General features: G+C 47.2%; 1 protein-coding gene across 5 annotated transcripts in view; it reads right to left on the bottom strand.

The window, feature by feature from the left end:
* Window positions 1–16,549, bottom strand: part of LOC147185694 (SAM and SH3 domain-containing protein 1-like) — a 112,186-nt gene that overhangs the window by 3,242 nt on the left and 92,395 nt on the right. For 4 of the 5 annotated variants that reach the window (XM_086104139.1, XM_086104140.1, XM_086104141.1 and 1 more), the window contains 10 exons: window positions 12,186–12,324; window positions 11,138–12,084; window positions 8,850–8,924; window positions 8,627–8,770; window positions 7,656–7,788; window positions 6,449–6,618; window positions 6,113–6,322; window positions 5,434–5,584; window positions 4,618–4,746; window positions 573–1,528 (listed from right to left, as the gene is read on the bottom strand). In XM_086104139.1, the coding sequence (XP_085960265.1) occupies window positions 573–1,528; window positions 4,618–4,746; window positions 5,434–5,584; window positions 6,113–6,322; window positions 6,449–6,618; window positions 7,656–7,788; window positions 8,627–8,770; window positions 8,850–8,924; window positions 11,138–12,084; window positions 12,186–12,324 (3,054 nt within the window). The remainder of the gene's footprint in view (window positions 1–572; window positions 1,529–4,617; window positions 4,747–5,433; window positions 5,585–6,112; window positions 6,323–6,448; window positions 6,619–7,655; window positions 7,789–8,626; window positions 8,771–8,849; window positions 8,925–11,137; window positions 12,085–12,185; window positions 12,325–16,549) is intronic. The other variant, XM_086104143.1, reaches the window with a different exon arrangement.

Genomic DNA, 16,549 nt, shown 5'->3' with positions numbered 1-16,549 from the left:
TTTGGGCAGAGGCTTTTAGACTTTTTTTTTTGGTCTATTTTGTTGATGATCGACGTACCTAGCAAAGGTCATGTTGCTTAGCAAAAATGCCTCTTGAGATTTGAGAGTTTCACAGTCAGTCATAAAACTTTGTCACCTTGCACCACCCACAAACAATAATAAAAAATGTTTTCAGTGGTTCCACTCATGCTCGACATGCTGACCAAATTTTATGGTGCTAAGTGAAACTGGCTTTCAGGGCTGGATTTTCTTGGAAGGACCCCCGAGAACTGTCGAAACAACACTCAAGTGGGCCCCCGCTTCAATCCCACATTTTCTTTTGAAGTGTATGTTTTTGGGACTTTTTTTGTGGTTCCATTTGCGATAGACGTGCCAACCAAATTTGACATCATCCGATGGCTGCATTTTCATGGGAGGATTCCTCGAACTGTCCAAATTGACTCTAAAATGGCCGGTTCCCATTCAGTGACAGTATGAATGTGCGTGCGTATGGTTGTTCGTCTCTATATGTGCCCTGTGACGGACTGGCGACCAGTTCGGGGGGGGGGGGGGGGGGGTCTCGTTCGGGCTACCTTGTCTGAGTACGGCTCCTCCGTGAGATCGATGCCCTCGGCCTCCATCCTTTGCTCCAGCAAGGTGAGCAGATCAGGACTCATCTTGGAATGGGACGCCTTCCTCGTCACGGCCACTTTGCCGCCCAGGTCGGAGAGCCACGGGGGGGCCACCGATGCGCCGGCGTCCTCCACAGAGGAGTTGCGGGGGCTGCTAGGGGTGCTCGGGATCTTGGCGGGAAGGGGCGGGGCCGGACCGGTCGCGCAACGTGTCACGGGACTGCTCGGGTGGGAACGTGTGAGCGAGTGCGTCGGGGAAGGGGCAGGGGAGGGTGAAGAGGGCACGGAGAGTTGGGGGTGGCAGACCCCATTCGCGAGTCTTTCTCTGGACTTCTTGGCGGGAACGGGAGGCGGTACGGGTGGTTTTTTGGCATGAGTCCGTGTGAGCCTCGCAGCACCGCTTGCGTTGGACTCAGGGGGACTCGGGGCTCGGGTTGTGGGACAAGGGGGCCTCAGAGGCAGTTGCGAGGGTACGGGTGGTCTGTCGAGTCTTGGTTTTGGACTCACCGGTGGACTTGCAGTACAAGCTGGGGAACTCTCCCTAACGGGCCGACTCGGGTCCAACCTGGGCTTGTCTTTTGTGAGTTTCACCTCCTCATTCTCGTCCTCCCTCTGCTCCCAGTGCAGGTCTCCCAGGGAGCGGGAGCGTTTCCAGGACCCGGCGGGCTGGAAGGTTTCGTCCAGGTCCTCGCAGCTACGACTGGCTGCGATGGGGGAACGTCGATGGGCTTTGCGGCGCCCCAGCAGGTTGAAGCCCTTCAGGGAGGGCTTGCCGAACAGGTTTTTGGGGAACTTGGAGCGCTGGTTCTTAGCGTTCTGCTGCAAAGCCTCACTGGAGACGGTCATAGGAAGAGTCGGATAGTCCGGAGATTGGCCGGCGGAAGAGCGCCCCGAGCAGGAAGCTTTCTTGCTCTTCCCTGCAAAATCAAAACAGTTGCACTTATTTTGAAGAACGCAAACTTTTTACTGTAATAAGAGAGGATAGGTTCAAAAGTAGCAAAATCGCAATGCATTCTTAACTCATTCACTCCCAAAGACGTTTTTAAACGTCTTTTCAGATTTGGTCTAGAATTGGCTGGTACTGAATGAGTTAACGACTGTGTCACAATATAAAATAAGATTAGCTGAGCTTTTTTTTTCCCTTTGCGGAAATACGAGGTAATGGCATCAAGCATGGTAGAATGAAAAGCGGAAGCAACTTACCATCTCGTCCTCTGATTTACAAAGCATGATGGGTGAAACGGGTGAGAACGGCCACATTAAAGTTTCAATGGCGATGGACAGAGAAAATTTCGGCGGATGGAATGCGATGGAATGTCACCGCGGCACCCGAAAATGTCGGCAAAAGGTCGTGAAATCTAAAATGACGACATTAAATCGAACGGTAATGCTTATTGATCCATCGGGAACAGAGATGGTGGCATTTTTACATTTCATGGCGAAAACATAAAAAGTATACATTTGTTTCGTTGCTACACATTGGCAACAAAAAAAAAAGTTGACTCAAAGTTGTACATGAGATTAAAGGCGCCATTTATGAGAATTAAGTTATGGGTAAAGATAAATAAAAAGCAGTCATAATGCAATGCTAAATGTAAATTGGTCAGGACCTTAACATGTGACACCTTATCAATTTGAACAATCGTTTCATGCACCCTGAAATCTGATAACCTGATCAACTGGAGTGACCGCTGTCCCTGAAAGGGACTGTGGCCTTCATCCAAGACCCAAGAACGACCCTTGGCAGGCATAAATTACGGTGCGCAACATGACTTTGTCCTGAGGAGAGCATTCAGGGATCGACAGTGCCACTAGTGTGTGACAATCGTCAATATACGGCAGCTACTGCTTCTAAAAATCCTTCGCTATCGCTTTTATTTGATAACTCTTCAGATGGGGGGGACAATGTGGATCCCTGAACCTGGAAAAGCACATGCAGAAAATGCTAAATGTTGTCTAAACACGCAGGAGAAGTTGATGAACGGTTGAAAGGCGTGAAAAGGAAAACAAGAGACGACAGAAAAAGCAAGCACCGCCATCTTTATTGTTTTTTTTGGTGGGGCGGATCGGGAGTTTTTGTTTGTTTTGGTTCCTTTTTTTAAAAATAATTCAGTCTCTATCGTAGCACATGATGACTGTGGCCACTTCCCAACCACCCCCACCACACACTTGCACGCACACACCCACACAAAGTTCGTCCCAGTATTTACACCGGAAAACCAGCAATCAGAAAGGAGGAGTGGTTTTTGACAGAGCAGTGATTTATGGGTTATGGATGTTAAAAATACGCGGGAGGAGGACGAACGAGCACTCCCAAAAATGAAGATCCCAAGTGCCATCAAAGCTTAGCAATACAGCGCATTTGTCTTTGTGAAAAACAGGCGCATTCCCGCCGCGTTTCGGCACACACGGTGCGAGTCGGTTGCTGTTGCGCAATGCGGTCTTCTTAGGAAAGAGCCAATCACGTCACTGCATCTTAATCACGTCGCTGTACTCTGCCGTGCTTAGCAGAAATATTCGTAATCGTCCCCGTTGTACACCGTCATCAATGTGGAATCCACAGGCGGGTTTTGAGCTTGGAATCCTTCGATTGGCAGCAAGTTTGTTCTGGTGAGAACACTTGTCGTGTGCATTGGGGAGGCTCTCTCCCTTTGGCCGTGGGCTCCCAGCACTGTGGGGTAGACCAGGTTTAGTGGTCTGGGGCCAGGCTCCTTCCCAATTACATGCCGACTTCGGTACTGATGGCACAGAAGGCCTACAAGGACGGAAAGAGTGATGAAGAGAGGGAGAGGAGAGGGAAAAGTGTGTCATCAGGCGGGGTCTCCAGAGCTGGGGCTCCCAAACTGCGGCTCGGGGGGAATTAAATGGGCAGAATTTCTATTTGGGTCGCTCAGTAAATTGAGATTGATTCATGTTTGTTCTCGTCGGGGATTATTATAGAGGTGCAATCAATTTATTTAATGGAGGATGATCGTTTAATCATCCGGAGAAATAATGTCCCGTTTTTAACATAGGGACAGAAATTAAACCTTAAAAAAAAAATATATATATATATATATATATATATATATATATTATTCAAGTAATTGTGATGGAGCCCTCCAATTATATTATTTAAAAAAAAATACAATCTAAGTAAAAAAAGCAAGAAAACTTGACATAACTTTTAACATAATTTGAGAAAAACAGAAAATAAGTCGCAATTTTCCAAGAAGACACTTTTACTATTAGAAACGTAATTTTTTTTTCAAGGGGGGGAAGAATACAAAAAATTATTAAAAAAAAAAAAGTCCAGAGGGAAAAAAATCGTAACTTCCACAAACAGTAATTAATAAAAATAGTAATTGGACAGGAAATGTCAGAATTTTTCAATTTAAAAAAATTTAATTAACACCATCATATAAGGTGAAAAAAAGTTGTGGCTTCATGACCGAAGACTTTTTGGAGAAAAACAAAGAGCAAATTTTCTCAGGAGAAATACAGTTAAAATACAAAGAAAGCTATTTTTTCATCAGCAATGTCAACATTTTGACAAATATGAGCGAGGAAACTGGACTACCCGCAAAAAAACCACGCAAGCAGCGGGAGAACATGCAAACTCCACACAGGAAGGCAGGAATCATAGATTCGAACCCTCAACCTCACAACAGTGAAGCGACTGCGCTCACCACTCCCAGCATGCGACTAAAATCAAAGAAAAAAAACCTGAATAACTTAAATTTCATGTTCATGTCCAATATATGTTATTGGACTGGTGACCTACTTTCGTAAATGTGCTTTTTTTGTTGTTGTTGAGTCGAAACAGTTTGGAAAAGCCAGCTGTGGAGGGACAAAGGCGGGAGGCGGCAGGATAGACCGAGCGGCTACAAAAAGCGAGAAAAGCTGCTTGATGATCAGACAGCGCTCCAGAGGATTGTGATGGGTGGGGTTAGAAATGCAGAAGCGTGAAGAGATGCAGCACCGACGTTGCCACCGCGAGACCAAATCCCAGTCAAGCCAACATTACCGTTCTCCAAGTTCTCGTTGCTCTCGTAGCAACCCGAGTCCCGAGGGGAGTCTCCGATCAGGCCCAGGCCCTCGGACAGCAACTTCTCCTGGGAGCTCGACAGGCCGCTGCGCTCTGGATCGCTGCTGCCTGGAGATGAGAGAAAAAAAAGTGTTTTGCACTTTTCTTCACATAGTGGTTGCCCACCGATTGTTGACAGTGAGTCGAGATTTGTTCCTATACAAATCACAGATGCTTGAAGGTAGTTGCTGGAAACGTAAAAAAGACGAAGAACTGTGGGGTTTAACTTCTTCATCATTTCAATTTTTCTGATTCTTCTTTTTTTTTTGGGTGGCTAAAAGGCGATCGGTCAGCAACTGCGGCCGCTTTAGAGTGCCACGTTATAGGCCGTGAGTGTGCAGAAGTCATGCAAACAATGGAGGAAGAGCAAGTAGAGTCGATTTTTTAAAATTCTCTTAAAAAGAAAAAAAAGTCAGACTTGAAAGTCAGGGTGAGGCACACGGGGCCTGGGCAGGCTTTTAGAGTGCCTCGTTGTCATATGTGGTTGCACACACGTCATCCAGAGAAGGCGGAAAGAGTGAAGGGGACAAAAAGAAAAATAGTGAAATGTGGCTTTTAAATTTGGAGAGGACAGCAGCTTTACTTCAGAGTGCCAAGTTGTTGTGGCATGTAAACACACTGTAAAAACTCAGCTCTCAGCACCTGGATTAAAGCAGATTTTACATGATGCGGAGATGATTCCGCAAACACCAAGCAATCAATTGAGCGTGACCCGATCTTAAACGTGAGACGATAACGTCATTCGCGATTCCTTACTGTCGTATTCCTGCAGCAGCTCCACGGCTGTGAGCAACACGGCTCGGTGTTGGGGGTCTTTGATGTTCAGCTCGTCCAGGTCCTCCTCTTCCAGCAGCTTGAACGTGTCCAAGTCCTCGTAGCCGTTGAACAGGAAAGTGGGCATGTGCTCCTTGGGTTGGAACATAAAAGAGACTTGACATGATTTCCCCCTTTATGATTTTTCACCTTCTGGTAGTATTGATGCAAATCTAAATAATGCCATACATGCGGTATGTTTCTTTTCCCACAGTAATGGGACAAGATACGATAACTATTTCAGATGTCGTGAAAAAAAAAAAAGAAGAAAATTTCGTGGCCCAACATGAGCTGGAAATGTTATGTGTGACCTGCAAAGTATGTTAACACGCGGCTGGTTTGTAGACCCGACTCACCTTTTCGGGCCCTCGGTGTCGGTTTGGACAGAAGATGGAAGTGCGGTTGTGACCGAGTGGGTGTCAATGTTTACGCGATCGTGTAGCCTGTAATTTCCCGCGCTAAATTTAGCTGCGCTCGTCTGTAATTTCTTTCAATGTATCCGGAACAATGTTTGCGTTTAGGATTTGTTCTCGTGAACCGTTTTGAGGACGCCGCGACGATGCCATGTCAAATATTTAGGAAGACTATTTGGTGAGGTTTGGCAAGCGGGTGCATTCCCCACCTTGAGGTTAATACGTTCCAACAGCTCCTCCACAGACGTCGGCTTGGGTGGTCGGCCCTTCCGCCGCCGCCGCAGTGGACGTTTGGGTTTCTCCTCTTCCTCGCACAGAACGTCCACGTAGATGAACTTGAAGGTGCCCACCTTGTTGTTGAGCAGGCCCATCCAGGTGCCCATGGGCGGCTTGCTGATAATGTCAATCACGTCGCCGCGCTGCAGGAAGAGAACGTCAATCACGGTCGTTGCAAATAAATTTCGAACGTGCTTAAAAATTGCCATCGGCCAACAATGAAACCTAGAAAAGTATTGACTGGAAGGGGGGGGGGGGGGGAGTTTCACCTTCAGTTTGAGGGAGTCCGAGTCGTAGGGGCTCGGCGTGAAGTCCGTGTGCACTCGCGCACGGCCGCAGAAAGGTCCTCGGTAAGGCGGCTCCTCGTCGTCGCCGTCCTCCGATTTGACGCTTTCTCTGTTGCTGGCTGAGGAGTCGGTGGTGCTCACCGTCTGCCCGCCTGGACACCAACGCGGGAATTCATTTCGCGAAAATGATTGTGCATTTATTAGGACAAAATGATCTGTAAAAGTGACCGCGAAAAAAAAATAAAAAGAACAAAAAAACAGTCATTTCTTGAGTCAAGATGAAACGGTTTTAAGTACCGTATTGGCCCGAATATAAGACGGTGTTTTTTGCATTGAAACAAGACTGAAAAAGTGGGGGTCGTCTTATATTCGGGGTCTAGACATTATACCCATTCACGACACTAGATGGCGCCAGATATCATTGAAGCGAATGCTGAACTTGACTCCCCAGGCCCAAGTGAACCCGTCACCAAGAATAAAAATAAAACTAGCGGTAAGAAAGAAAAGAGAAGAAAATAACAGAAGAGATAACAGAAAATGGAGAAACGTAGCGACAATCTGGAGAAAAGTGGGTCGAAGATCGGCCACGTTAACCGGCAGCTGAGGAGAAGTTATGGTGTAAACTTCAAGATGCTTTTTCTCTCAAATATATTGTTATAATCATTTGTTTCAGATGTACTATAATTATTTTCTGTATAAAAATTAATTTGGTGTTCAAAAAGTCTTTTTTTCAAACTTGAGTCTTGAAAAAGAGGGGGTCGTCTTATAATCAGGGCCGTCTTATATTCGGGCCAATACGGTACTTGTGACACATCCTCACTGTTTTAAAAGAGCTCCTCAACACGTCCCACTCTCGGACTCCTTTTCCCTCCATAATCACGACCGTATGTTTGTCATTGCGCCTGCATGTTGCAAACAGCTTGACGCTGGCCACACTAACCCAGACTTAAATCCAAGTTTGGAAAATAGCGAGTGTTTGATCACACGCATGTGACAGGAAGGAGAGGTTGAAGTGCTCCCGTGTTGTAAGTGGACAAAACGACATGAGAGGTCAGGCCGTTGTCCAAAAGCTACAAGCGCTCTGCGGTGGCTTGTTTGAGGCACCCGCTCGGATGGCCTCAAAATGGAAACAATGAATTAAGTGTGGAAGGTAACGATCAAAGCGCTAACTTGAAAGTAAACAACTTACTCATTGAGCTTTGTCCGCTCAGTGAACTTCGGAGACTTTCCACTGAGCCGCCTGCCTTGAGTTTGGGCTTCTCCAGAGAGTCGCTGTCAGGCTGAGGGGACTGCGGCGAACCAGGTGTTCCATCCGGACTCGACTGGAAGGCAAAAGATATGCCGAGGCAGGGAGGAGAAGGGGAAAATGCACATTTATTATGTGCTACAAACCATTTTTGATTTAAAATATGTGATTCATCTTTCGACAGGCCTTCAATTTTTTTAAATACTTCCATCGCAGGATTTCATAGGCCCGTAAAAATGACATTTTTGTCTGTATTGTAAACAAATGACATCACTGTAATACGGCAGGACCGGATTGAAAACAGAGGTTTGCTTCATTGATGCACTAGGGGGCACTGTAGGCCACAAAACACAAACTGTTTGGCCATTGTGATCCCATTTCTTTCAATTTTTTTTTTGTTTTGTTTAACAGGCAACAGCTGTATGACGCAGGCTTGGAAATGTGGGTCATGGTGTTGTGATGACCACCGCCACGGACAGATGCTTTGGCCGCTGTGTGACGGGCTTGGAGAGCGCAGGCCACCGCTGGAGCGGATGGCAACGGCGAGCGAACTTTGGATCCCGACGAAGGAGCACTGTGAGCACACTAGTTTCACTGGTTCCTTGAGAGCAACTCCCGAGGGGAACTTGCGTCACTCGAATGGGCTCAGCGCGAAGCACACACCCAACACAAAGCGGATCCCGTGGTGACAATCCCCCGAATGTTTCCGAGCACTGTTTATGCTGTAACCAACACAAATACTCCTACCCGCCCACACACTCTGCGGGCTAATGATGTGGCCAACGCAGCATAACATCCTACGGATTGTTAGGCTATTTTCTTTGTATAGAAACTACCTATACTTGATTTTTTTTTTTTTTTTAAACCTCATCTCCAAATGACTTGGATGAATGTCCGCGAAATGTCCGTCCAACCTGTTCGGAGAACGAGCTGCTGTACTTCTTGGACATGCGTTTCCTCATGGTCTCCTTGACCGACTTCACCTTCTTGCCCAGCGAGATCCGGGAAGTCGTGGGGGACTTGACCACCTCTCTATAGATAGCCTCCTGTTCTTTATTCTGCCAAATCAGGAATATAGAAATATTGAAGAAACCCAAAGCAGCGTTTCCTTCACAATTTTGTCAGTGTGCACTTTACCTGAGCATCTGAGCCTGCGTTGAGCACATGGAGGGATCGGTTGGACAGGTCGAAGCCGCCGAAGCTGCACGTTCTCTGCGAAAAAGGCGGGGGGGGGGCAGAGCGAAAAGACAATCAGCCGCACTTTCAACCGGTTCCTCATTTGCGCCGGGCGATGAGATTTGAGGGCGGGACATGATGTCATATGAGACACGGCAAATGGAGGACGGTGATGGAACATGTGATGTGCTTTTTCTCTCCGAATCTCAAAGCCAATGAGCTGTTTTATGGAGGCTAAAAAGCGTGAAATTCCATTCCAACATGTGGCTCAAAGAGGAGTCTCTCTTGATGTGGCCACATAAAACGCTCCAAGGATTCAAGGCGCATTTTGGGTGCCCTCGGCTGGTGGAGCCTTCATTGCGTGACATGCACATGGATCGGGGCTTGCGGATGCAAACAAACACACGCACACAGAGTCAACTATGTGTTAGCCTGAGCAGAAACATTCCGAGCTGTTTCTGATGAGGCGCCGGGGGAGGGAGGGGAGGGGGGGGGGGCTTTCTCACTCTCAACATTAATGGAATAGAAAGTATGAAATGACAGGATAACAGGGAGATTCACTCTTATCACTTATCTGTCTTTTTTAATGGAATCTCCCAAAGCTGCGAGGACACACGCGTGTACATCAAAGTTCAACTTCTAAAATTACCCCAGCTTAATCTGAGCATAAACTCCAGCATGAAGATCCTTCAAAAGCGATACGGGCTTCTTGCGCATTCAGCGTCCACAGCTGCGGGCCACATTGCAGCTTTTCCAGTGAAGGTTTTTCTTTCTTTTTCTTTTTCTTTTTTTTTTTTGTAGAATAAATTCATTTGAAGCGGCGTCCAAGAATAATGTGATGGCGATGCTCGGTGAAATGGACATGCACCCAAGATTTAAAAAAAAAAAAAAAAAAAAAAAAAAAAGTATTTCGCAGAAAATTACAAGGAACAGAAAACATCCATCAAAAAATAAAGAGAGGCACGGGCCTTTGAAAAAAAATAATAATAATAAAAAAAAGCTGCAACAGAAAAAAGTGGAGCCCAAAAAGTTGTCTGGATGAGAACGACCTCACTGGTACACGACAGGATTCAGGTAGCATCGAAGCTGCAGGATAGCCCCCCCACCTCACTCCACTGAATGTAACCTGCACTGCGTACACTGTTAAGACCACTGAGTTGTTCAAAGTACACGACTAACAAGACATCGCTTCACTACTCAAGTGCAGCTTCAGCACAGTACATCTCTCAGACCAGTCTGTGTCGGAATTCGACATTTACACAGAAAACCTGTCCAACCGCTAACGTGATCCTTTCATTTTGAGTTAGCAAGCTATGAAGCCGAAAGACATTTTACCCGCAGGCCAATCCAAGTGATCTGGCTCAAGGCTGTGAAAGCTACAGTGGAATCTCTAAAGTCAAACTTTTGACAAAATGGCAATGCTGTACATTGGGAATGTATTTTTTTTTTCTTATAATTGGACAAAAATGGAATATGTCCTATTCCGGTAAAATAAGATATTCGGTCTGCTTTCATGAAACACTCCAGAATTCAGATATTTACTTTTGGGAGGTTGAAATCTGAGTGGACATTATTTAGATAAACTATTGCTTCGAACGATTAATCTATGATCAAAATAGTTGTCAATTAATTTAATGATTAACTTTTTTTAATTCTAAGATTTGAACGATGGCGCTACGTTTTTCCCCTCCTCATTTCTGTGTAGACTAAGCCCTGCTTCACACAAGCAAAAACTTAATTGATGAACCAAAAGTTAGTCATTGAAAATAGACGCCACCAGATGGCGCCAATCACTATTCGATTGAACCTGACAATGGCCTGCCTGAAGAAGCTCCTCATCTTGTTTCAACATAGTTCTTTGGCACCAAAAGATGGTATCAAAGCAATAGTATTATTAGACAGGGCACAAATTCAAGAAAGAAATTAGTTTTGAGCAAATAATGGGGGATAGTTGACCATCACCCACCCCCCAAAAATTGTAAAAAGTATGCAGAGGAACATTGTACTGTAGTTCTCATGGAAAAATATTTCAAAAGAAGAAATTGTTTTTCACCTTAGGGGTTCCACTGTGTTCCATAATTATCACCATGCTTCCAAAACCAACACTGACTGTATTTTATGGAAACATTTCAGACTCTGGATCCTTTCCGTACCCGCTAGTTTTGGCTAAAAGCTATTCTGCAGCTTTGACGCACGCCGAGTCCCACTCGAACGAGGCGGCCGACTTGAACCTCTCGGTCTGAACTCACAGACTTCTGCTGGATGCGTAAGAGCACGCGCTTGGTGCAGCGGTCCACGCTGGCCGCCCACTTCCTGTCCGCCTCGCGGTCCTCCTCCAACAGACAGCGCCGCTCAGCTCGGCTGAGGGCGACCGGGCGGACCAGCTGGGCCCAGTTGAGGTGACCGTACAGGCTCCGCTCTACCACGTAGGTGATGTTCAGCTCACTGACTGCGCCGCGACCCCTCAGCCGGCGGGAGGGGAACACCCAGCCCCCTCCCGGGCCGAAACCTTTTGATTTGGCTACGTGGCTGCTGCGGGTGGGGGAGGACGGGGTGACGCACACGGGGGAGGCCGGGGTCTTGGTGTTGCGTGAACGCTGGTACAGAAGGTGTTTGGTGGAGTACGAGTAGTTTGGATCGGGCTTTCTGAGCGTCCAGCTGCCGTGGTGCCGTTTGGCAGTGGGATATTTGGGGCTGCCTTGAGAGCGGTCATCGTCCAGGGGGGTGATGCGGCGAGATTGGGCTTTGGGGCGGGGTTTGGTGAGGCCGTAAAAGGCGTACAGGGCCTCGTTGTTACTTACCCCGTGGGAGATGGAGCTCAGGGCCTTCCGCATCTCGCCGTCGGTGGTGGAGCGCGACAACTTCCCTTCGTCGTCCAATCCGCAGCCATCCAGCTCCGAGAAGGAGGAGCCGCTACCTCCGACGCCGGGGACCGAGCCGACCGGGGTTCTCCTGGGCGGGCGGATGAGGCCGTGTGTGCTGGAAGACTTGCTGAAGGTCTTCACCAGACGGTGTCCGGACCAGGTGTCCAAGCTACTGGAGGACGGCGAGGTGGTCAGGCTGTCCGTGTCTCCGTCCACGGACAGATGATCCTGGCTGAGGGAGGTCTCCTGGGGCAACGAGTGCTTTTTCAGGACCCCCGTGTACAACGCTGCTTTGTCGTCACAGGTGGCCACTGACTCTACGTTGAGGAAATCTGACAATAGAACAGAAATATTAACTGGTGGAATATTTATCCAGCTTTGTTTTTCCAAGACAGCTATCTGACAACTCCCAGATGCTTCCCGTTTTACGAACCTTCGGATCCATGCTTCTTGCACTCCTCCACCTTAATGAGTTTTTTCCTGACCCGCCGGGTGGAATTAACCAGCTTGTGGAGGCGCTTGAACTTCACCGAATCCTCCGATTGCTCGTCGTCGGACTGTTCGCGAGATTGCTGCAATAAAGAGAGAGGGAGGGTGAGGAAGCGGGTTGACGTTCCACCGGACGCCAGTATTCTTAAGTAGGCCCGATCAACGGAGCGCTGAAGAATGCATCAACAGCAAGACATGGAAAGGGGATAAAAAATAAAAAAAAATCACAAATGCACAAGAATGTGCCAATAAAACAGCTCAGTGAGACCAATAGATTTTGTGATCCTTGCATGCCATCAATGGAAACATTGTTGAAGATGGGAGTCAAAGTTGCGGTGCGGTGAGAAATGGAGGCCAGACACTGCAGAGACGACAATTAATTCACCACAAAATGGACCGCGGCACAGCGAACGGACCCGACATGAATCAGGAGCACCATCAGCGAGGCTGTCGCCTTTGGGAGGCGATTTACTCTTGGGGAGTGTGGCGGGGAGGGGGGTGACGGGGTGCAAGGGCACTCCATTTTGCGTGACAATGCCCAATGTTGTTTTCGCTCTCCATCCGTCGCATTTAAATGCTTTGGTGAAAAGGAAAAGAGATGCTCAGTGAGGCCAGTTTCAGACTTAAAAAAAATAAATTATAATAATCCATCCCAAAAGCATCATAACTAAGGAAACGGCTATTGGAAAGGGAAAAAAAAGCCTTTTTGTCATCATGATCGCTCATTATTTTCAATGCCGCCGATCTTTTTTTTTTTTTTTTTTTATAAATACTACCGATTTTTATCTTACCGATTTTTGAAGAGTCAAGTCGTTGCTTCGCTAATTACAATCAGGTGATTTTGAACAAGCGCTAAAGGACAAAGAACCGGTATTGCAAAACAGTCAGTACAACAGTAAATTACTCGTCCGATCAATCGGCTATCGGAATATAATTCTACCAAATATCTGAATTGGCAGTGGGCTTCTATGAAAAAAATTAAATCGGTCGGGATCAACTAAATTGTTAAGAAACACTATGTTATTGTGTTCTTATGTTCTTAGTTTTATTTAGAAATTAGCACACACTTCCTATTTATTTCCTGTAAGAATTTTGAGGTCTGCAATCATTGCTCCCTGTTTTTTTTTTTTTTTTGCTGCCATATATTCTAATATGGTTCCAGTGCTACACAACATGCAGGATCCGTCCAACAACATATCCAAATGATCCGAACTTACGAAATGAAGAGCCACAAAATTGGTGGTGATTTATCAACAACCATCCCGTGCTCTTTGTGAGGGCAAAGATGAGCGCCCGAGCACTGGCATAATTGCTGCCTGGCAAACGAGAGCGCCGTTCCAGCTTCATTTGTTTCCAATGGTCTCCGTGGCAACGTCGCACAAAGAGCAACACACGCACGCTCAATCGCACACAACGCTAGACAGAGCGAGCCTGTCCGAGTCCCGCCAAGTAATACTGCTCGAGGCTGACGAGCCATAAAGAAATAGCTTAATTGCTCTTAATTTCTCTCTCTCTCTCTCTCTCTCTCTCTCTCTCTCTCTCTCTCATCCCTCATTTTTGACCACAAGCTTGGCGGCAGCTGACATAGAGCAACGATGATGTAAACAACCGTGGCTTGGAAGGCGCTCGCAAGCGCGCACACGTGATGTTTGGTAAATACCGGATGGCATCGCATCACCTAAGCGACATTCCAAGTTTCCGACGCCTCCGAGCACCGTCTCGTAAAAAACGGATTCACCTCGGACAAGTTCGAAAACACATCCATCAGCAGTCCCTCCTTTTTGCTCCAACGCACACGCCGCCATTTAACCTTTTGCAAACCACAGATCACCAAAAGTCCAGCGTCTCTGTTTCGCAAACCGCACAATTCTTGCTGAGGTCTTCAACTTGTACTTTTATTCGCCCCCCCCCCCCCCCCCCCCCCCCCCCCCCCCCCAGAGCCATAACATAAGATCTGGCATTTATCCGCCTTTCACCGTTCACAGAGAACCCAGCCAGAGCGCGTTACTGCCTGTCGGCGTCTGAACACAGCAATGGACGGAGGCGATTGCATTCTCCAAGTCTCGTCAAAATAAAACGTCATCGCAGAACACATTACACAAAGGCATCTATTTTCCGACCTCTATTCCAGTTCAGAATATTCCCAGGCTGTTGTGTGTGTAGATGAGGACATGAAAACTCACTCAAGTCTCTTCTGTGGTAGACTACCCAAGCAAAGCACTGCAAATAAATAACACGCGGAAAGAAAGCCGGGAACCAAAATGGGACTGAAAAAGCAAAAGCAATTTCCATTCACGATGGCATCCGCTGACGCGGCTGACTGATACTCACCAGTTTTGCTCTGCCTTTCGAGGCTTCGCACGCCACGATAACAATCCACACCCCGCGCAGTCACACGCGCAAATGCAAGGTCCAAAATCGTATCCGAGAGCTCGTTTGCACGCTGGCGCGCGCACAGACCAAAACTAGATTCCGCTCGGGGATAAGGGGCGGTCGGGGAAGTGCCATGAGGCATTCGGAGAAGAGAAATGCATGTGTTGTGCACAGAGAACAATCCCAGCGTTTGAGCACCCCCGTGACCCTGCCTTGGCCCCCACCTCCCTAATGGCCCATCCTGGAATGTATGGCTCAGATGGCCAAAAAGGAAGACGGACGGACGGGCCCATGAGCGCAGACGGCATGAATGCAGATTTATGACCGAGCATGTCATTCCGTAGCCTAATGACTTGAGAAACAGGCGCGCACTGTGCAGACGTGTCTACATATAGAGTGCGCAGTCACAGACGATTGTTGGGAATGACCTTAATCCCATTCAAGAGACGGTTGACATCACAGAGCCCCCCCCCCCCCCCGGAAAGAAACTAACTCTTCCTTTGCTTCTCAAAAATCAATGGGGTTGCAGCCAGGAAATGAGATGATTCCAGCAGAGGGGTTTTTTGGTGCAGAGGAACTTAACTCATTCACTCCCAAAGACGTTTTTAAACGTCTTTTCAGACTTGTTCTAGAATTGGCTGGGACTGAATGAGTTAAGGACCGACACCGAGCACATGTGAGAGATTGAGAGCCGATTTATTTTCACTTCCCGTGCTTGTGATTGCCAAGTGTCTAAAACCCATGCCTTCTTTATTTTCCCCATTTCCTCCTCTTCGAGAGACAGACACGAGTCGGCATGACCCTTTTCATTTATATACACAAACTATTAGTTGAGGCCATCAAAATAAAACAAGGAATCAAATTATTTACCTTTTCGACAAGAAGCTAAAAGAAGCCGCTGGCTTGGAGTCGCGTGAAGGGGATCAGATGTCACTCCGTGTTTTCAACGAGCGGCAGAAAATAGAAACGTTACTGATGTAGAACTTGGATTTGGGAATTAACACACATCCTGTTGCAAAAAGTGGGTCGGCGCGCTGGGCTAAATTGCACGTTTCGCCCATATGATACCATACTGCGTGAGGCTAATGAAAATCAGCTGTGACCTAGATTAGAAATGAGGAAAGCCAACCAAGGCAGACGCGTGCAGAAAAGAAGACAATTCCGAATGAGTAACAGTTAAAAAGTCCACATTGTTCTGTGGCTTGGGCGGTTTCAGTCCGCCGACTGAAAATCCAATTCACTAGTTGGTGGTTCCATCAAAGCAGGACAGTTCAGAAGTCTGAAACAACAAAGCCTGATCCGATCCGGCTTGCAGGGTGTAAAGTCCAGATTCCGTTTTTGAATACATTCTCAGTAAGACATCCTGCCAAATAGCTTCTCGGTCAACTGGCATTCGCTTCACTCACGCGGACGAACTCCCAAGTCTGCGTTTCGACTCCACTGGCAACGGTTTCTGCTCACCGGGCATACCACCACCACCACCACCACCACCCTCGCTCTGTGTTTCTTGTCCGTATCGTGCCTGTTTCTCATCCTTCATGAAGCAACAACTAGCACGCTAATAACACAAAGTTAGCCTATTCCCGAGGTTTCATTCCCACGCCTATTTGCTAGCGTACCATCAGAGTGGACATTCCGATGCAACCGAAACAAACTCATCACCTCAGAAGCCACAAATGACTCTCCAGAGACCATAAATAAAATATTGATGTCACCCTGATGGATGAAAAATGCCAAAGTAACCAACATGCGTTGGCAAAACCTTACACCAAGATGGAGCATGACATTTTTATAAATGACATGGTGGACGGAAGGTACGGTTCAAACAAATAGGACACAGTTGCCAAGTGGGGGAGCAGTGTAGGAAAAAGGGGAGACTGACAGTAGGAAGAAGAGCGCCGGCAAGACGGAAGCGAAGACATTTTTTTGGGGGGG

This window comes from Hippocampus guttulatus, chromosome 23 (assembly GCF_054856545.1).
Source record: "Hippocampus guttulatus isolate MCC_2025c chromosome 23, RoL_Hgut_1.0, whole genome shotgun sequence".
Lineage (NCBI taxonomy): Eukaryota > Metazoa > Chordata > Actinopteri > Syngnathiformes > Syngnathidae > Hippocampus > Hippocampus guttulatus.
This window is presented reverse-complemented; position numbering and strand designations above follow the sequence as displayed.